This window comes from Giraffa tippelskirchi, chromosome X, assembly GCF_054371585.1.
Source record: "Giraffa tippelskirchi isolate mGirTip1 chromosome X, T2T-mGirTip1v1.2.pri, whole genome shotgun sequence".
Lineage (NCBI taxonomy): Eukaryota > Metazoa > Chordata > Mammalia > Artiodactyla > Giraffidae > Giraffa > Giraffa tippelskirchi.
Window position 1 is genome coordinate 44,102,722 of NC_137289.1, and position 22,578 is coordinate 44,125,299.

Sequence of the window (22,578 nt, forward strand, 5' to 3'; positions counted from 1 at the left end):
TGTAGATGAGCATAGCAAGAATTTAAAGTGTATATTTACTGTTAACCTGGAAAAAAGAGTCCACTGAATTTATTCAATTTTGGTGTGGTTGAAAACCACTGTCATGTGTATCATTCTGGTCTCCTGCAAATGCCACCTGAGATGAACATCAATGTTTCCTTATATGCAAAAGAAAAAGAGGGAGAAAGGAAAAAAAAAGGGGGAGGGAAGGAGGGGTGGAAGGGGGGAAAATCAACATTTTTGCATCAATCAAAATAAGTTACTCTCAATCTATTATGAACAGTAAATATAGAACCCTAAATCTCACTATTGTAAGCATGATTGTAAAGTACAGGATTGCAAAGCTATATATAAAACACACTTTTCAGACGGCAATATTTACATTAGATATGACCAACAGAATTAAAGAACAATTTCCTACATTTGTAGCTTTACCATAGGAAAAGACTGTGCTGCTCTTTCTTACACACTACTAATCCTTTCACTAATCACATTGGAGGGATTAACCGGTAGCTCCAAACTCTCAACTTGCATCTCTATACCAGGCTCCTTGTCATCAGGTTTCTTAATTACTGGTTCATTGGTGTGCCGGTAAATGTTAACATTAAGCTCCCTCCCAGACAAAGCAGTGGCAGCAACTCTGGGGATTTGTCTGATTGGAGGCTTTTTATCTGCCGTATAATTGCAGCGCAAATAGTTGGAGAAAGCCCTTCGGTAAACTTTGTTGAAAAGAGTGTACACCAGAGGATTAATTCCTGAACAAACATAGCCAATCCAAACAAACACATTCAGAAGCTTTTCCATGAGCTTTTGATTACAAGCCTTCTCACAAAGAACCGACAAAATATTAGTAATAAAAAACGGGCACCACATGATCAGAAACACAAAGAAAACAATGCCAAGAACCTTCGAGGCTTTCCGTTCATTGTTGATAGCTTGCATGGTGCCCCTAGGCCGTCTTTCTTTCTTCTTCCTTCGGCGTGGGTTCAAATCTTGGTTCGGGTTTGCAGAGTTCTCTTCATCCGTGTTCGTCTTGCAGCATTTCAGGAAATTCAGGTTTATTCCAGGCGGTTCCTCAGTGTGGCCGTGCAGTAACATCAGAGCTTGTCGGCGAAGGACATGAATCGTCAGACAGTAGGTAATCACCATGATTGTCAGCGGTATGAAGAAAGCTACAAAGGACCCAATAAGAACAAAATTTGGGTCATTCAGCACGCAGGTGGTGTTGTTGACGAACACCTTGTCTTCATCCCTCAGTCCAATCACTGGGATAGGAACTGATACACCTACAGGAACAAAAAAAAGAAGGTAGGACATTGTTACAGCATATGGAAGCATTAAACAAATTTGTACAGTGGGATACATTCAATTGCATATCACTGGAGAAAATTTAGATCTGATATTTGTTGAAAGCTATTCACAGCATAAAGTGATAGTCACATGAAAGAGTAACAGTATGATATCAGAAAATGACAGCTTTTTTTCAAGTTAGGAATGCCTTCTCACCAATCTTTTGTAAAAGACTTGGAATTACCATTACTGAGATAATTATAAGTATGGTTGTACATAACAGTAAATTGTGTCTTTTTTGTTTTATCTCCAATTCCTAGAAATGTCCCAGCTCATAGAAGGTATTCACTAAATATTTGTTGAATGAATAAATTTGTGTCTGTATTCAATGACATCAATAAATTCAATTGTTCATTTTTAGCATTCCAAATGCAATAAAAATGATGTGTATAACCACCTAGGAGTAATAGCATGTCTGCATTGACTAGGCTGAGTTTGAGATGAGTTTTTAGCTAAGGACATCCTTTCTAGAGGAAAGTGGTCAAGAAGAGGAACTTCTATGTGTGAGTCCTTTGGTGACAGAGCCTGGGAGCTCTGGAGTTTTTTGGAGATGAAGAGGATAATATGCCCCCCAAACAGGAATTAAATCTGACCACAATGCAGACATAGTCTCTATGCAGAAACTGAAGGAATTGTCTTTTTAGTAAGCATTTTCCTGAGACTCTGGGAGAGATACAGTCCTCCCATTTACCTGTGGAGTTTTGAACTAATTTGTTTTTTAAGAATACTGAGAGGTGTTCATCTAGGTAAGCACTTCCACTAATAAAGAAGCTCACAGGCAGAAAATATCAATAAGAAGATGGGAGCAGAATCTTGTGCCTGAGCATAAGTAATGTACCTAGAAATTTTTGGAAATCATTATGGTAAATCATTATGGTAGATCTTGAAGAGGTCTATCATCAATAAGCAGGGATAACTTGCACAAGTGAAATTCAAATTTTACTGTTAATTTATTTTTTCATGTGTCCACAGGAACTTGAAGCCTGGGACAATTCAGGTTGCACTTTTAGGATTCTATCAGAGATTATTATGAGGATTCCTGGGCTGGTGGCTATTTGTACTATGAACTGTGAGAGAGGATAGAAGCACACTCTCCAAGATCATTGCTGGCTTTAGGGAACACACAGGGAACCATGACAAATCTGAAAGTCCCTATAGATTGTCTTAACATGCTTTGTCAGGTATAGAGTATTTGATGATCAAGAGGGGAAAATATTTTTCTTTGCTAAGAGCTTGGTGAGGATGTTGATTGGTATTTAATTTCTGGGAAGACATGAGGAAGAGTATTTGAAAAGTTATCTTTAAGCCTTCTAATTCAGACCCTGAATTTCTTACATGACTGGGTTTTTTTTTTTCTAGAGAAAGAGACCAAGTGATGGTATGAGAAGCATCAATAGATGTGGCAAGATTTCTTGGGGTATTGGTACATACCTGCAATTCTGAACCTAGGCATGCCATTTAAGAAGGCAAGAATGGCTGTGAAAACTAGGAGACACTGTAAACAGAAAGTGTCCTCAGGTAATACAGTACAGGATCTGGTGAAGTGACCTTTGAACTCTAGATGGGAAGAGTGGCAAGTATCAGAAGGTAATAGTCACCAAATTTGATGAACCACACAGGTTACATTTCTTAAGAGTTATAAAATGATAGGTAAGAATGCTGCCATCTTGTATTGTTAGAACCTTTACTCCAAAAGCCATAAATATGAGGGAATATGTAGAAAGAGCATAAATCAAGCTTTCCTGAAAGAAGCCAGTATTGGCTTATCCTTCATGAAGTGTTTTAGTGAGGATAAGGTTGTAGGAAGTTTTCTGGAGTTAAGGAAGCTAATATGAGATTAAGAAAAGATGGAAGGTTTTCTTAAAAACAAATCATTTACAACAGGAAAAATTAGAGAGAGAACCTAATATTAAGAGAGTCTTAAAATACCTATCAAGCAATTTTAATATGTGGACCTTCTTGGAATTGTGATGCAAACAAACAAATTTTTTAAAATATTCATGACGCAGGTGGAAATGTGTTATTTTGAACAATAACTGGCCTTTGATGATAGTAAATAATTAATTTTTAAAAGTGATGTTGATATTGCAGTTATGTGGGAAAAAATTTATATTTTTAGATATGTGTATACTGAAGTGTTTATGGATAAAATATTATGATTCTGAGGTTTGTTTTGAAATAATATGGGAGGGAGAAGTGGACGGAAGTACAGATGATGCAAGTCAGTCCATAAATTGATAAATCTTGGAGCTGGATAATGAGTACATGGTTCTTTATAATGTAATTCTATCTAATTTTATAATCTTTTAAAGTCTTTATACCAAAAGTTTAATATTTTAAAAATGGAAGCAATTAAAATAAAACAGAGATTCTTTCTGAAACATAGAAAGAAATGGCTGTTAGACCTCAGATGATAAAAGTCCATAAGATTTACTACCACTACTAACTTTGGAACTGATTACTTCTAGAGCAAAAGTCTTGGGGTCCTGAGTGGAAACACTTGCCATTTTGGTATAAATGTAGAGAAGAAGGCCATTTTCTGACAAAATGTTGGTAGAAAACTGTGTTATACTTTCTCGGGATCCTATAGCAAGACCAGAGGAGGGGTAAAGTGGAATGGCTCCCCTTCCAAACTGCCCCCCTCCCCTGCCCTCAAACAATGTGGGAACCAGACCTTGAGGCTAGAAAATTATCTGGGGAGTTTGCATTCATTCTGAAAGAATTCTGACAAGGGTAGACATATCTACGCTCAGGATACAGGTGCTGGAGTGGAGAGTCATTTCCCCAAGGAAATGCTGCACAATCTTTTAGGTATTCCTAGATATCTGAAATTTTTAGGGAAGGCCTCACACACTGGCCATAATGTCAGTGGAAGTCAGCATTACTCAGAGCCCAGCTCTAAAGAGGTATTAGCTTGTTTCTGTTAAAAGATTTATTCATTTTCCTAAGGGAATCTTGGGCCTAAAAGTAGGCCTTGTCTAGAGACAAGAGAGGATAGCAGAGTGACTCCAGATAAGCTAATGATGTTACTGGGTGTATGAGGTCAATTTTATCCCCGGCATCTATTTGCATAATCTTTTGTACATTGAACAAAGAGTGATTCTAAAGCTGCCTTTTATTGAGTCTACCTTATGTGCCAGGTATTGAGCCATGTGTATTACTGACGTCAAAGGTATAAGATATATTATCTCACTTTCTTTTAACTCCTATAATAGAGATATTATTTAGTGAAGTAGCTTAACCATTTTATCAAATCTATACTGTCATTTGTTTTGTTTTTGTTTTTGTTTTTACAGAAACTGTGAATGCAGTCAACAAAACAAGAAACTCAGTTTACAGTATCTGGAAATTATATAAATAATACTAATAGCAACTAAAGCAGCATTAATAACAATATCTATTATATAGATTATATTATTCAATACTTAAAAAAAATTAAAAGTATATGTCAGCAGTTCTCAAAGTGTGGCTCAAGGACCCAGAGGGGCCTCTGAGATTCTTTTAGAGAGTTTGCTAGATTTCCCTTTTCCAGTTATTCATCTTTAAAACTGCATATTCTTTATAAACTTCATGCCAAATAACGTACCACAACAGATTGAATGCAGATACATCTATGAGAATCCAACTATCTTTCCATAAAACTAAATATTGAAGAGATTTAAAAACTGTTAAACAATGCCTGTCTTCTCTCTTAATTATTTTTGGAAAAATAGTTAATTTTTATACAAAAATATGTTAGCATTAAATGGATTCATTATTGTTATTTAAAATGATTCATAGATATTTTAAACATTTCTCAGTTTTAATTTCTAATATAATAAATATCAATAGATATAATCAACATAAACAAAAGCTCTTTGAGGTCTTCATTTGTTTTGAAAAGTATAAATGGGCCCTGACACCAAAGAGTTTGAGAACTGCTGTTTTATATTAGTGGATGAAGTTATTTAAACGCTGGAGAGTTAAATTCAGCCAATGTATAAAGTGTTTCTCAGTATTTTAAATTAGTCAATCAGTAGAAATTCAAGTGATATCAGGTAAACATAAACTATCAATAATAGCAACTTAATATTTTACATGCATTATCTCACGCATTGTCATAAAAATTATGAAAGGTATATACTATTTGGTGAAGTTAACTTCAGAAAACTAGCTTAGCAAGTATAATGGAGCAGTCTTTGATATTTTTAAATCTTTGACTTGACCAAGGAGAAAAAGTGAAAATGAACTACCATAGATAATATCAGGAATAAATAACAACAATTGTAATAATAATTACTTTTTACTGAGTGCTTTTTATTTGTCACACACTGAGTTAAATGTTTTACAATTGTTATATACTTTCATATATTATTTAATCCAGACAAAAAACATAAAAAGAAGGAATTATTAACTAGAATCACTTAATCTTTCTGAAATTAACTTACAAAAATGTGTATTATCTCTAGAATTTTAGAAACAACAAAAATAAGTTATAATTCATGTTCTGCTGAAAATATCAGGTACTACTTCAACAAATAAACAAATATTTTGCATGCATTGTCTCATTTGCATCTCAAAAACCCCTGTAAAATTGATTATTATTCATTAAGGTTACTAAGGGAGAAAAAAAATACTTTCAATAAACATATGGGGTCTTGGCATCTTAAGAACATTAAATTCAATAACAGTTATAGTTCAAGTTTTTATTGAAAATATGTGTTACTATGACTATTAGTTATCATTTATTGAGTGCTTACTGATTTTGGTGCTTTAGCTGCAGTACATATTTTACATGCATTATCTTATTCTAGCCTCATAAAAGATGTAAAATAACTTGATGTGGTTATTTTACATCAGATAAGGCAAGTAAATTTAGAGAATGTATAATGATGTTTGCATTATTTCTTAAAGCCTTGAATTCAAGCAACACAGATCAATTCTCTTCAAGCAATCAGATAATAATACCATATGCCCATGATTCTTAGATGTCCATTTCTTTCAGATTTTAACATCTTCAAAAGTGCTATGTATCTTACAATTGATAGTATCTTACAATTAGTGTTGGCCAGACAGCAGTCATTACATAGTCATCATTGTCTGTGCATGTGTGAGTCTGGTCTGAAAACCTTCTTTCGATATCTTTTGGTAAGATCAACATTACCAGCAGCAAAATTTACAAAATGAGTATCAGGAGCATGGTAATAGTTCACTGTGAACAAAAAATTATGTCATAATACACACAAAGAGGGAATGTTCTGAAGAAGGTATCCTCAACAGCATCAAATGCCACAGAAGGATCTAGAATTTGAAACATTTCCCCTGTCTTTGAAAATAAGGAGATCACTGGTAATTTTAGAGAGAACAGTTATAGTCGAATAGTGAAGACAGGAAATAGATTGCCAAGAGATGAATAGTAAATGATAATAAGATAAAAGAGAAAGATTATAAAATACATTTCCTGGAACAGACTGGCCATCATCAAAATGAAAACACAGATTACGGGAATTTGTTACTAAACTGCAGGGCTATCTCCTGGGTGTCTATCTTCATGAGTTTTTCATGGAAAGGAATTTTTTCAAGGAGGATCATACAATGTCAAGCTGACAGGAGTGGACCCTTGCCTCTTGGAGTAATAAGTGAGTCCCTTGAACATGGGAATTGATAGCAAAATATGAAGAAACTATTTTCAAAGAAGAACACAGAAGACAAAACAAACACAAGCAGTGCTGCCTCAGCTATCAGATAATAAAGTGTGACTGAGAGTTGGAGCAATACTTTGTATACTTTGGCAAGTAGATGGTGTTGATGCAGTGGGAATTTTAAGGAATTCAGAATCAGGTTGAGAGTCAACTTTGAATTCAAGGAGTTGTTAGCTTTGGGAAGAGTAGGAACCTAAGCATGCATGAATAAAGGATATTGAGTAAGGAAAAAGACCTTAAATGAATTCAAGGGAAGTTGAACTAAAAGAAGATTCTAAAAGAAAACAGTTCATGAGGTGACAAGAAGAATACCCAAGATTTATAAGTTAAACTTGGGCGAGAGTTTATGGAGAACTGAATGTTAAAAAGAAGTAGCAAGCAGCAAGTGGAGTCATCTGCCTCTATGACAGTGGACCAAGATTTAATAGCAGTCCCAACTTCTCCCAGTAAGGTGACTTTTAAGCAATCTGAAATTTCCTGATCAGCACTAGTTAGGTACCTGCATAATAAGACTCCTCACATTACCTTCCCCTACAAAAGAAGATGACCTGACCTGAAAGAATTCTTTTCTTTTGCTAATAACTTCCTCATCCCACTCTTCTGCCTATAAAAACCTTCCATTTTGTCCAGTTCCTTGGAGTGCCTGTCTATTCACTAGATGAGATGCTACCTAATTCATGAATTGCTGAATAAAGCCAATTAGATCTTCAAATTTACTCAGTTGAATGTTGAGGTAGGTCCTAGGGAAGTCCAACTATAATATGGCTGAAGGCATGCTGTTGTTGAGTCATGTCCAACTCTTGGCAACCCCATGGACTATAGCACACCAGGCTCACCTGTCCTTCACCATCTCCCAGAGATTGCTCAAACTCATGTCACTGAGTCGGTGATGCCATCCAACCATCTCATCCTCTGTTGCCACCTTCTCCTTCTGTCCTCAGTCTTTCCCAGCATCAGGGTCTTTTCCAGTGAGTTGGCTCTTCATATCAGGTGGCCAAAGTATTGGAGCTTCAGCTTCAACATCAGTCCTTCCAATGAATATTCAGGGTTGATTTCCTTTAGGATAGACTGGTTTGATCTCTTTGCTGTCCAGGGGACTCTCAACAGTCTTCTCTAGTACTACAATTTGAAAGCATCAATTGTTTGGCATTCGGCCTTCTTTATGGTCCAACTCTCACATCCATACATGACTGCCAGAAAAACCAGTACATGACTATTGGGGAAAAAATTCGTGAATCATTGAATTTTCAAATTTACTCAATTGAATTTTGTTTTTTAACAGTGGGGGAGGTCCTAGGAAGTCCAACTATAATACAGCTGAAGGTATGGAGAAGTAAAATTTGAAGTAACATCCAAATATGGAAACATTACTACAGAATATGCTACCCCAAAATATGCCTCTTTGGCATAAAGATTATTTTGAGTTGATTATTTTGAAACATGGCAGAGACAGGAAAAGCTTTGAAAACTACCTAAGAGAAATTTGCATTTACAAAGGAAATCTCCATTTGTAAACATTAACTTCTCTGTACTGGGAAGAGAGAGTGAAAGTGAAAGTTGCTCAGTCGTGTCCAACTCTTACTATACAGTCCATGGAATTCTCTAGGCCAGAATACTTGACTGGGTAGCCTCTCCCTACTCCAGGGCATCTTCCCAACCCAGGGATCGAACCTAGGTCTCCCACACTGCAGGTAGATTCTTTACCAACTGAGCCACAAAGGAAGCCCAGAAATATTGGAGTGGGTAGCCTATCCCTTCTCCAGTGGATCTTCCCAACTCAGGAATTGAACCGGAGTCTCCTGCATTGTAGGCAGATTCTTTACTGGGAAGAGAAAGATGACTAAATCCCAGGAGAATCTTATTAATGGAGAGGGAGTCCACTTAAATCTGCATGGCAAACCTAACCCTTGTTTACCTAGCTTTTCCTGGTAATCTGCCATAACTGGCCTTTCCCCACCTCATATCTTCACTTGTCTTTAGCTGAAGATGGCATTTAAGTAGTGCCTTGCACCATCTGGGGGAATTATTTAGTTTTTTTAGGATATCTCTCATGTATATGCATGCACATGTATACATCACATACACATGTTAATAAACTTGTTTGTTTTCTCTCGTTAAACTGTGTTTTATTATAAGAGTCTAAGCCAAGAACTCAGAAGGGTAGAGGGAAAATTATTTTTCCTCTTTTACACTACTCACAAACAAATGAAGACTGAGGAAACTAAAATTATACTTAAGATACAATAATATGCTTACACATTGAAGGTGAAAGCCAATAGAGTGGAAGAGCTTAAAGATACAGAAAAGAAAGGTGAAGATGATTGGTAAAGATCTCTGAGGAGACAAAGTCAGAAATAGTTGGAAAAATTACACTAGGACTAAAGAATGGTTATTCTTTTAAGTTAGAAGAAATAATATGACTGGTGGTGGTGGTTAGTCACTCAGTCGTGTCCAACTCTTTGTGACCCCATGGACTATAACTGATAGGATTCTCCAACCAAGAATACTAGAGTGGGTTGCCATTCCCTTCTGCAGGTGACCTTCTCTACCCTGGGATCGAACCCATGTCTCCAGCATTGCGGGCAGATTCTTTACCATCTGAGATACCAGGGAAGCCCTAATAGCATAACTGGGTGGCAGAAATTATCAGGCCCTATACAGAAATGTAGAAGAGAAATGAGAAGAAAGTGTTAGGTGGCAAGAGAACAGAAGTGTTCAGACGACCCACAAACTGGAGAACAATTATACCAAGTAAGTTCTCACACTGTTGTGAAAGTTCTAGGGCCCACAACAGATTTCCCAACCTGGGGATCCAGAAGAAGGACTGAGAGTCCCCAGGGAATTTAACTTTGAAAGCCAGAGGGATTTGATTACAGAACTTCCATAAGACTAGGGAAACAGACTCTTGGGGGGCACAGACACAAAAAACCTTGTGTGTACCAGGACCCAGGAGAAAGGAGCAGTGACACCACAAGAGACTAAGCCAGACTTGCCTGTGAGTGGTCTGGAGCATGCTGGCATAAGTCCTTTTGAAGGAGGTCGCCATAACTACCATTACCCCTACCATCTCTGATATGCAGATGGCACCACTCTTATGGCAGAAAGTGAAGAGGAACTAAAGAGCTTCTTGATGAGGGTGAAAGAGGAGAGTGAAAAAACTGGTTTAAAACTCTACATTCAAAAAATTAAGATCATGGCATCTGGTCCCATCACTTCATGGGAAATAGATGGGGAAACAATGGAAACAGTGACAAACTTTATTTTCTTCGGCTCAAAAATCACTGCAGATGGTGACTGAAGCCATGAAATTAAAAGATGCTTGCTCCTTGAAGGAAAAGCTATGACAAACATAGGCAGCATATTAAAAAAGAGACATTACTTTGCTGACAAATGTTTGCATAGTCAAAGCTATGGTATTTCCAGTATTCATGTATGGATGTGAGAGTTGGACTGTGAAGAAAGCTGAGTGCCGAAGAATTGATGCTTTTGAACTGTGGTGTTGAAGAAGACTCTTGAGATCAAACCAGTCAAGCCTAAATTCATTGGAATATTCATTGGAAGGACTGATGCTGAAGCTGAAACTCCAATACTTTGGCTACCTGATGCGAAGAGCTGACTCATTAGAAAAGATCCTGATGCTGGGAAAGATTGAAGGCCGCAGGAGAAGGGGACAACAGAGGATGAGATGGTTGGATGGCATCATTGACTCAATGGACATGAGTTTGAGCAGGCTCCAGGAGATGGTGATGGGCAGGGAGGCCTGGTATGCTGCAGTCCATGGGGTTGCAAAGAGTTGGACATGGCTGAGCGACTGAACAACAACAATTGATGATAGTGATAAAGATACTGCAAATTGCTAGTTTGGTTTGTAATTGAAATAAGGCCAAGATGGTGAAGTAGAAAGACCCTGAGCTCATCTTCTCACACTGCCACACCCAAATCACAACTATTTATAGAACAACCATCAGTGATAACAACCAAAGACCAGTAGTAGAGATATTTTACAACTAAAGATATAAAGAAGGAACCAAAATGAGACAGGTAAGAGAAGCAGAGTGGAGACACAATATAGTCAAGACCCATATCCCTGGGTAGGTTACCCACAAATGAGAGGATAATTACAATTACATAGGTTCTCTCCAAGGAATGAGGGGTCCAAGCCCCACATTGAGCTCCCAGCCCAGCTCTTGCACCAGGAAGACAAGCCCGCAGAATGATTAGCTTTGAAGACCAGTGGGGCTTACTTTGGGGAAAGCTGAGAGCTGTAGGAAAAAGAGACTCCACTCTTAGAGGGTGCACACAAAATCTCACAACTCTGAGACTCAGAATAGAAGTAGTAATTTGAAAAGAGCCTGAGTCATAACCACTTGCTATCTTACAGAGCCTCCTTAAGAGGCAGGGGAGGGGAGAGCAGAAGATGGCGGAGGAATAGGACGGGGAGACCACTCTCTCCTCCACAAATTTATCGAAAGAACATCTGAACGCTGACCAAACTTCACAAAACTACTTCTGAAGGCTGGCTGAGGACGTCAGGCTTTCACAAAAACTGCGCATTATCTTCAAAAGAGGTAGGAGAAATTATAAAAGATAAAAAGAGAGACAAAAGAGTTAGGGACGGAGACCCGTCCCGGGGAGGGAGTCGTAAAAGAGGAGGAATTTCCAAGCACCAGGAAACCCTCTCACCGGCGGGTGTGGGGGAGGATTTTTTATCTCGGAGGGCAACGTAACTGGGAGGAAAAAATAAATAAAATCGACAGATTACGTGCCTAAAGCAACTCCCAGCAAAGAACCCCAGACGCTCGCATCATCCGCCACCAGCAAGTGGGGGCTGAACGGAGAGGAGCGGGCGGCATTGCCTAGGGTAAGGACCGGGCCCGAGTGCCCCGAGGGCAATCTGAGGGAGCTAACGTGAGATAGTAACCTAAACTGTGGGACAGCGAGAGAGAGAGAGAGAGAACTATCCCGCGAAAAGCCCAACTCTAAGGCACTGCCGGCCCGCTCACAGAACAAAGGACTGAGCGATACCAGAGGAGAGCTAGCCGGCTGCGGACTGCGCCATCCCCCGCCGGACACAGCGGGCAGGCGGGGCCCGCCAGAGCCGGAAAGGGGCAAACTCGGCTCCAGAGAGGGCACCCCCTACCAAACTGCAAACAGGCTCCCAGTTTTTAAGCAAAGACTGCCTGAGATCCCGGAGGGTCGACAGCAGCCGGGAGGGTCGCAGCCAGAGACCAGCTCCCCAGAACCGACACAAAGCACACCGGAGCCGGGCGCGCCCGTAAACCGAGGCGGGGACCAGGGAGGTGATAAGCCGCACCGCCCCAACAGGGGACAGCGCCCTCGCCAAACTCCTGGCCGCCTGGGCAGCTCCGACCGGGAACGGCACAAGCCGCGGGCAAAATCGAGTCTGCGCCTTTGTGGAGTAACCGGGAGCCTGAACCTGAGCGGCTTAGTCCTGGGAAGTGCACGCAGCTCAGGGCCCGCTCCCCGGCCGAGTAACCTGAAGCCTGAGCAGGGTAGACGGGGAAAGCACACACGCCGTGAGCGGGGGCGGCCGAGACACTGCGAGCTTACCACACACACGCCAGAATTGCAGTGTTCCTTCCTCCCCACAGCACGATTGAACAAGCGAACCTAAAGAGATCACCTCCACCGCTTTGTTGCAGGGCGGAAATTAGATACTGAAGAGATCTCCAAACAGAAGCCAAATAAACAGAGGGAAGTGCTTTGGAAGGGACAGGCCAACAGATTAAGATCCCTGTAGCTAATACCGACTGCATTAAAAAGGACCTACAGATCTTGAAAAGTATAAGCAGGAATAAGGATCTATCTAAAACTGAGCAGATCCCACACTGCTCACAACAGCTCCAGAGAAAGTCCGGGATATATATATTTTTTACTATTATTATTTTTTTTAATTCTTTTTTTAATTTTTTTTTTAATTAAAAAAATTTTTTTTTCTCTTCTTTCCTTTTTCTTCAAGTCCTCTATTACACCTTTAACTTTCATTTTCATAACCCACTATTAACTTGCAAAAAAAAAAAAAAAAAACCCCTATTTTTGAAGCAAACTACATACATATATCTTATACCTTTTGTGTTTTTTTTTTTTAATGGTTTTTTTCCTGTTCTACATTTTTTTACTGTTTCTTTTTTTACTGTTTTACTGTTTTTTTTTCTTGTTACACTGTTCCCTTTTTTTTTCTTTTTTTTTTTTTTTTTTTTTTAGATTGTAAGTTTTATAAGAGTCTAACCTCTACTCTAGATTTTTAATCTGTGTTTTACATATTTGATATCAACTTTGTACATTTAAGAACCCAATCTTTAGGACCCATTTTTACTCAGGAGTGTGATCACTGGCCTGATCACTCTCTCCCCCTATTGATGCTCTTTCTTCTCCCCCAGGGAACCTCTATCTCCCACCCTCCTCCTTCTCTTCTCAACCCAATTCTGTGAATCTCTGAGGGTGTTCTGTGTACCGGAGAACACTTCAGGAACAGGATACTGCCCAGATCTCTCTCTCCCCTCTTAATTCCTCCCTTTCTACTCATGCTCACCTCTGTTACCTTCCTCCCCCCTCTCTATGTATCTCTGTGAATCACTCTGAGGGTTCCAAACTGTGGAAAGCACAGAGGGAAGTGCTTACTGGCTAGATTGCTCTCTCCACATTTGAATTCCCCTCTTCCCCTCCTGGTCACTTCAACCCACCCCCCCCACCTCATCTCTCCATGTAACTCAGTGAACCTTTCTGGGTATCCCTCACTGTGGAGAATCTTTTCACCATTAACCTAAAAGTTTTATTATTGAGGCTGTATGGAAGGAGAAGTCTTGAGGCTACTGCAAGAATAAGACTGAAAGCCAGGGGAAACATTAATTAATAAGAGACCATCCAATAGCCTCCATAAATTCACTGAAACCAAGCTCCACCCAAGAGATAATAAGTTCCAGAGCAAGACATACCACGCAAATTCTCCAGCAACGCAGGAACATAGACCTGAGCATCAATATACAGGCTGCCCAGAGGCACACCAAATCCATAGACATCTCAAAAATTAATACTGGTCACTCCATTACACTCAAGAGAGCAGAAATCCAGCTCCACCCACCAGAACACCGACACAAGCTCCCCCAACCAGGAAACCTTGACAAGCCACCTGTCCAACCCCAACCGCAGTGAGGAACCTCCACAACAAAGAGGAACTTCATACTACCAGAATACAGAAGGGCCACGCCTAACACAGCAATCTAAACAAGATGAAAAGGCAGAGAAATACTCAGCAAGCAAAGGAAAATGAGAAATGCCCACAAAGCCAAACAAAAGAGGAGGAGATAGGGAATCTATCCGAAAAAGAATTTAGAATAAGGATAATAAAAATGATCCAAAATCTTGAAAGCAAAATGGAGTTACAGATAAATAGCCTGGAGACAAAGATTGAGAAGATGCAAGAAATGTTTATCAAGGACTTAGAAGAAATAAAAAGGAATCAATATAGAATGAATAATGAAATAAAGGAGATAAAAGACACTCTGGAGGGAACCAACAGTAGAATAACGGAGGCAGAAGATAGGATAAGTGAGGTAGAAGATAGAATGATGGAAATAAACGAAGCAGAGAGGAAAAAAGAAAAAAGAATCAAAAGAAATGAGGAAAACCTCCGGGACCTCTGGGACAATATGAAACGCCCCAACATTCGAATCATAGGAGTCCCAGAAGAAGAAGATAAAAGGAAAGGCCATGAAAAAATACTCGAGGAGATAATAATTGAGAATTTCCCTAAATTGAGGAAAGAAATAGTCACAGAAGTCCAAGAAACCCAGAGAGTTCCAAACAGGATAAACCCAAGGCGAAACACCCCAAGACACATATTAATCAAATTAACAAAGATCAAACACAAAGAACAAATATTAAAAGCAGCAAGGGAAAAACAACAAATAACACACAAGGGGATCCCCATAAGGATAACAGCTGATCTTTCAATAGAAACCCTTCAGGCTAGAAGGGAATGGCAGGACATACTTAAAGTAATGAAAGAGAATAATCTACAACCCAGATTACTGTACCCAGCAAGGATCTCATTCAGATATGAAGGAGAATTCAAAAGCTTTACAGACAAGCAAGAGCTGAGGGAATTCAGCACCACCAAACCAGCTCTCCAGCAAATGCTAAAGGATCTTCTCTAAACAGGAAACACAGAAAGGATGTTTCAACACGAACTCAAAACAACAAAGTAAATGGCAACGGGATCATACTTATCAATAATTACCTTAAATGTAAATGGGTTGAATGCCCCAACCAAAAGGCAAAGGGTTGCTGAATGGATACAAAAACAAGACCCCTATATATGCTGTCTACAAGAGACCCACCTCAAAACTAGGGACACACACAGGCTGAAAGTGAAAGGATGGAAAAACATATTCCATGCAAACGGAGACCAAAAGAAAGCAGGAGTCGCAATACTCATTTCAGATAAAATAGACTTTAAAATAAAGGATGTGAAAAGGGACAAAGAAGGACACTACATAAAGATCAAAGGATCAATTCAAGAAGAAGACGTAACAATTATAAATATATATGCACCCAACATAGGAGCACCACAATATATAAGGCAAATACTAACAAGTATGAAAGGGGAAATTAACAATAACACAATAATAGTGGGAGACTTTAATACTCCACTCACGCATATGGATAGATCAACTAAACAGAAAATTAACAAGGAAACACAAACTTTAAATGATACAATAGACAAATTAGATTTAATTGATATTTACAGGAGTTTCCACCCCAAAACAATCAATTTTACCTTTTTCTCAAGTGCACATGGAACTTTCTCCAGGATAGATCACATCCTGGGCCATAAATCTAGCCTTGGTAAATTCAAAAAAATTGAAATCATCCCAGCCATCTTCTCTGACCACAATGCAGTAAGATTAGACCTCAATTACAGGAAAAAAACTATTAAAAGTTCCAACATATGGAGGCTAAACAACACGCTTCTGAATAACCAACAAATCACAGAAGAAATCAAAAAAGAAATAAAATTATGCATAGAAACGAATGAAAATGAAAACACAACAACCCAAAACCTATGGGACACTGTAAAAGCAATACTAAGGGGAAGGTTCATAGCAATACAGGCGTACCTCAAGAAACAAGAAAAAAATCAAATAAATCAACTAACTCTACACCTAAAGCAACTAGAGAAGGAAGAAATGAAAAACCCCAGGGTCAGTAGAAGGAAAGAAATCTTAAAAATTAGGGCAGAAATAAATGCAAAAGAAACAAAAGAGACCATAGCAAAAATCAACAAAACTAAAAGCTGGTTTTTCGAGAAGATAAACAAAATTGATAAGCCATTAGCCAGACTCATCAAGAAACAAAGGGAGAAGAATCAGATCAACAAAATTAGAAATGAAAATGGAGAGATCACAACAGATTCCACAGAAATACAAAGGATCATAAGAGACTACTACCAACAGCTATATGCCAATAAAATGGACAACTTGGAAGAAATGGACACATTCTTAGAAAAGTATAACTTTCCAAAACTGAACCAGGAAGAAATAGAAGATCTTAACAGACCCATCATAAGCACGGAAATCGAAAGTGTAATCAGAAATCTTCCAGCAAACAAAAGCCCAGGACCAGACGGCTTCACAGCGGAATTCTACCAAAAATTTAGAGAAGAGCTAACACCTATCCTGCTCAAACTCTTCCAGAAAATTGCAGAAGATGGTAAACTTCCAAACTCATTCTATGAGGCCACCATCACCCTAATTCCAAAACTAGACAAAGATGTCACAAAAAAGGAAAACTACAGGCCAATATCACTGATGAACATAGATGCAAAAATCCTTAATAAAATTCTAGCAAACAGAATCCAACATCATATTAAAAAGATCATACATCATGACCAAGTGGGCTTTATCCCAGGAATGCAAGGTTTTTTTAACATCCGCAAATCAATCAATGTAATACACCACATTAACAAATTGAAAGAAAAAAACCATATGGTTATCTCAATAGATGCAGAAAAAGCCTTTGACAAAATTCAGCATCCATTTATGATTAAAACCCTCCAGAAAGCAGGAATAGAAGGAACATATCTCAACATAATAAAAGCTATATATGACAAACCCACAGCAAACATTATCCTCAATGGTGAAAAATTGAAAGCATTTCCCCTAAAGTCAGGAACAAGGCAAGGATGCCCACTTTCACCACTACTATTCAACATAGTTTTGGAAGTTTTGGCCACAGCAATCAGAGCTGAAAAAGAAATAAAAGGAATACAGATAGGAAAAGAAGAAGTAAAACTCTCACTGTTTGCAGATGACATGATCCTCTACATAGAAAACCCTAAAGACTCTACTAGAAAATTACTAGAGTTGATCAATGAATATAGTAAAGTTGCAGGATATAAAATTAACACACAGAAATCCCTTGCATTCCTATACTCCAATCATGAGAAAACAGAAAGAGAAATTAAGGAAACAATACCATTCACCATTGCATCAAAAAGAATAAAATACTTAGGAATATATCTACCTAAAGAAACAAAAGACTTATATATAGAAAACTATAAAACACTGATGAAAGAAATCAAAGAGGACACAAACAGATGGAGAAATATACCGTGTTCATGGATTGGAAGAATTAATATAGTGAAAATGAGTATTCTACCCAAAGCAATCTACAGATTCAATGCAATCCCTATCAAGCTACCAATGGTATTTTTCACAGAACTAGAACAAATCATCTCACAATTTGTATGGAAATATAAGAAACCTCGAATAGCCAAAGCAATCTTGAGGAAGAAGAATGGAACTGGAGGAATCAACCTGCCTGACTTCAGACTCTACTACAAAGCCACAGTCATCAAGACAGTATGGTACTGGCACAAAGATAGAAATATAGATCAATGGAACAAAATAGAAAGCCCAGAGATAAACCCACGCACATATGGACACCTTATCTTCGACAAAGGAGGCAAGAATATACAATGGAGAAAAGACAACCTCTTTAACAAGTGGTGCTGGGAAAACTGGTCAACCACTTGTAAAAGAATGAAACTAGAACACTTCCTAACACCGTACACAAAAATAAACTCAAAATGGATTAAAGATCTAAACGTAAGACCAGAAACAATAAAACTCCTAGAGGAAAACATAGGCAAAACACTCTCCGACATAAATCACAGCAGGATCCTCCATGACCCACCTCCCAGAATATTGGAAATAAAAGCAAAAATAAACAAATGGGACCTAATTAAAATTAAAAGCTTTTGCACAACAAAGGAAACTATAAACAAGGTGAAAAGACAGCCTTCAGAATGGGAGAAAATAATAGCAAATGAAGCAACAGACAAACAATTAATCTCAAAAATATACAAGCAACTTCTGCAGCTGAATTCCTGAAAAATAAATGACCCAATCAAAAAATGGGCCAAAGAACTAAACAGACATTTCTCCAAAGAAGACATACAGATGGCTAACAAACACATGAAAAGATGCTCAACATCACTCATTATTAGAGAAATGCAAATCAAAACCACAATGAGGTATCATTTCACACCAGTCAGAATGGCTGCTATCCAAAAGTCTACAAGCAATAAATGCTGGAGAGGGTGTGGAGAAAAGGGAACCCTCTTACACTGTTGGTGGGAATGCAAACTAGTACAGCCACTATGGAGAACAGTGTGGAGATTCCTTAAAAAACTTGGAATAGAACTGCCATATGACCCAGCAATCCCACTGCTGGGCATATACACCGAGGAAACCAGAATTGAAAGAGACGCGTGTACCCCAATGTTCATCGCAGCACTGTTTACAATAGCCAGGACATGGAAGCAACCTAGATGTCCATCAGCAGATGAATGGATAAGGAAGCTGTGGTACATATACACAATGGAATATTACTCAGCCATTAAAAAAAATACATTTGAACCGGTTCTACTGAGATGGATGAAACTGGAGCCCATTATACAGAGTGAAGTAAGCCAGAAAGAAAAACAACAATACAGTATACTAATGCATATATATGGAATCTGAAAGATGGTAACGATAACCCTATATGCGGGACAGAATGAGAGACACAGATGCATGGAACAATTTTATGGACTCTGAGGGAGAAGGTGAGGGTGGGACGTTCTGGGAGAATGGCATTGAGACATGTGTATTGTCATATGTGAAACAGAGCACCATTCCATGTTCGATGCATGTGACAAGGGCTCGGGGCCGGGGCAGTGGGATGATCCAGAGGGATGGGAGGGGGAGGGAGGTGGGTGGGGGGTTCGGGAAGGGGAACACATGTAAACCCATGGCTGATTCTTGTCAATGTATGGCAAAAACTATTACAATATTGTAAAGTAATTAGCCCCCAAGTAAAATAAATAAATTTATAAAAAAAAAAAAAAAAAAAAAGAGGCAGGGGAAAACTGAGAACTGTCCTGGGGGAATACATGCTGGCAGCAGTCATTTTGGGGAGTTTATTGCACCAAGAGGACACTGGCACTGGCAAGTGCTATTTTGGAATACTTCCTCTAGTTTATTAGCACCAGAGGCTGTAGGATCCAGCCCTTCCCACCAGCAGGCCAGCATTAGCCCCAGGACCCCCTGGGCTATGCAGCCAAACATAACAGGATACAACCCTGCCCACCAGTAGCCAGCAATCTCCACACTAGGCTGGATCCAGCCATCAACCAGACTGGCCTATAGTAGTCAGTATGCCATAAGAGAAAGGCCCATGCAACCCACATAGAGGGCACCACTAGAGCATGTAGCTATGGGACCAGAGGGGAGTACACTGCTGAAAGGAAAAGGATATCTCTTACATAAGGCTACTTCTTCAAGGTTGGGAAATGTAACCAACCTACAAGATATATAGAAATAAAACAGCAAATTAGGCAAAATGAGACAGCAGAGAAATATGTTCCCAAAGGAGAAACAGGACAAAGCCCCAGAAGAAATAAATGGAGATAAGCGCTCTGCCTGACAAAGAGTTCAAGGTAATGATCACGAAGGCCTCAAATAACTCAGGAGAAGAATGGGTAAACACAGTGATAAGTTAGAAGTTTTAAACAAATATTTAAAAAATATAAATAAGAACAAAGCAAAGCTGAAGAATGCATAACAAATAAAAATAAACTAGAAGGAATCAACAATAGATAATATAAAGGAACAGATCAAAGAACTGGAAAACAGAGCAGTGGAAATCACTGAAACTGAATAGAGAAAAAAAAAATTTTTTTTAATTAGGACAGCTTAAGAGACCTCTAGGACAATATCAAGCCTATTAACACTTGCATTTAGGGATCCCAGAAGGAGAAGAGTGAAAGGTACAGAGAATATATTTGAAGTCACACTAGCTGAAAACTTCTCTAACCTAGGAAAGGAAACAGAGATCCAGGTTGAGGAATCACAAAAGGGCCCCCAGGATAAAGCCAAAGAGAAACATGTCAAGACACATTGTAATTAAAATGACAAAAGATAAAAAAGAGAATCTTTAGAGCACTACAGGAAAAGCAACAAGTTATGTACAAGGAAACTCCTATTACAATATCAGCTGACTTTTCAGCAGAAACTCTGCAGGTCAGAAAGAGTGGCAAGACATATTTAAAGTGTTGCAAGGAAAAAAACCTACAACCAAGAATATTCTACCTGACAAGGCTGTCATTCTGAATTGAAAGAGAAATCAAGAATTTTACAGACAAGCAAAAGCTAAAAGAATTCAGCACCATGAAAGCAGTTTCAGAAATATTAAAGATACTACTCTAATTGGAAAAGAAAGGCTACAATTCCACAACTAGAAATTTGAAAATTACAAAAGGAAAAATCTCATTGGTAAAGACAAATATATAGTAAACTTAGTTGATAAATCATTTATAAAATTAGTAGGAAGCTTAAAAGACAAAAGTAGTAAAATCATCTATATACAGAATAAGTTGGTAAGGGATACACAAAATGAAAACGCTATAAAATATGATGGCCAAAACATTAAACATAAGAGGGGCATAAAGATTCAGTTTTGTTAAAATGCGTTTGAACTTAAGTGATAACAACTTTAAAATAATCATATACGTATCATATAAAGTTCATGGTAAATGAATAAAAATGAATAAATGAATGGTAATAAGTAAAAAAGAACTGCAAAACAGTCACCAAACAATTTTTAAAAGTGGCAATAAGTACATTTGTTGTTGTTTAGACACTAACTCACATCCAAGTCGTTTGAGACCCTGTGGGCTATAGCCTGCCAGACTCTTCTGTCCATGGGATTTCCCAGGCAAGAATACTAGACTGGGTTGCCATTTCCTTCTCCAGGGGATCTTCCCAATCTAGGGATTAACCTGTGGTTCCTGCATTGGCAGGCAAATTCTTTACCACTGAGCTACCAGGGAAGCCTGATTAGTAATATCTATCCATAATTAAATGTAAATGAATTAAATGTCTCAATCAAAAGATAAAGGGTGGCTGAACAGATACAAAAAAAAAAGACATTTCTATGTTGCCAACAAGAGACTCACTTTAGATCTAAAGACGCACAGAGACTGTAGCTGATGAGATAGACAAAGTTATTCTATGCAAATAGAAATGAAAAGAAAGCTTGCATACAAATACTTATGTTAGGTAGTTAGAATAGGAAAAAGGTGTCCAAAATGGCAGTGGCTAAAAGACACACAAAGAAAGGGGAAAAGCCCACAAAAAGGGAACAAAAGAAAAATCCACGGACATGAGTGAGAACCTCAGGTGAAACAAACATGCCCTCTTTCTGGCTAGCCCTAATTTGCATAGGGTAGTCTCAGGGGAAGGAAACAAAACGTATAAAAAGGGAGAGTCAAGTCAGGTTGGGGCCTCTCCTTTGGGGTCATCCCACCCTTATACCTCAAGGGTGTACTATCCTTTGTTTACCAAATAAAATTCTGAGCTGTAACTGAACTGTAACACTTGTCTGCCATTTCAAATCTTTGGTGCAGCAAGACAGAAGCAAGAAAATTACACTCTCCTGACACTTAGACCAAGAAAATAGACTTTAAAATAAAGACTATTTCAAGAGACAAAGAAGGACATTACATAAGGATCAAGCGATCACCCAAAAGAAGATGTAACAGTTGTAAATATATATGCACACAACATAGGAGCACCTAGACACATAAAGCAAACATTAACAAACATAAAGTGAGAAATTGACAGGAATAAAATAACATTAGGGGATTTTAACACTCCACGTACATCAATGGACAGATCATCCAGACCAAAAATCAGTAAAAAAAAAAAAACAAAAAAAACACTGACCTTAAATGATACATTATGCTACTGTTGCTGCTGCTAAGTCACTTCATCATGTCTGACTCTGTGCGACCCCATAGACGTCAGCCCACCAGGCTCCCCCCTCCCTGGGATTCTCCAGGCAAGAATACTGGAGTGGGTTACCATTTCCTTCTCCAGTGCATGAAAGGGAAAAGTGAAAGTGAAGTCCCTCACTCGTGTCCAACTCTTAGTGACCCCATGGACTGTAGCCTACCAGGCTCCTCTGTCCATGGGATTTTCCA

The 22,578-nt window shown here is 38.6% G+C and overlaps 1 protein-coding gene across 1 annotated transcript in view; it reads right to left on the reverse strand.

The window, feature by feature from the left end:
- Positions 1 to 462: 462 nt before the first annotated feature.
- The window catches only part of HTR2C (5-hydroxytryptamine receptor 2C), a 126,955-nt gene continuing 104,839 nt past the window's right edge, over positions 463 to 22,578 (reverse strand). Inside the window, exon 4 of the mRNA XM_081563806.1 lies at positions 463 to 1,286. Coding sequence (XP_081419932.1) covers positions 463 to 1,286 — 824 coding nt within the window. The remainder of the gene's footprint in view (positions 1,287 to 22,578) is intronic.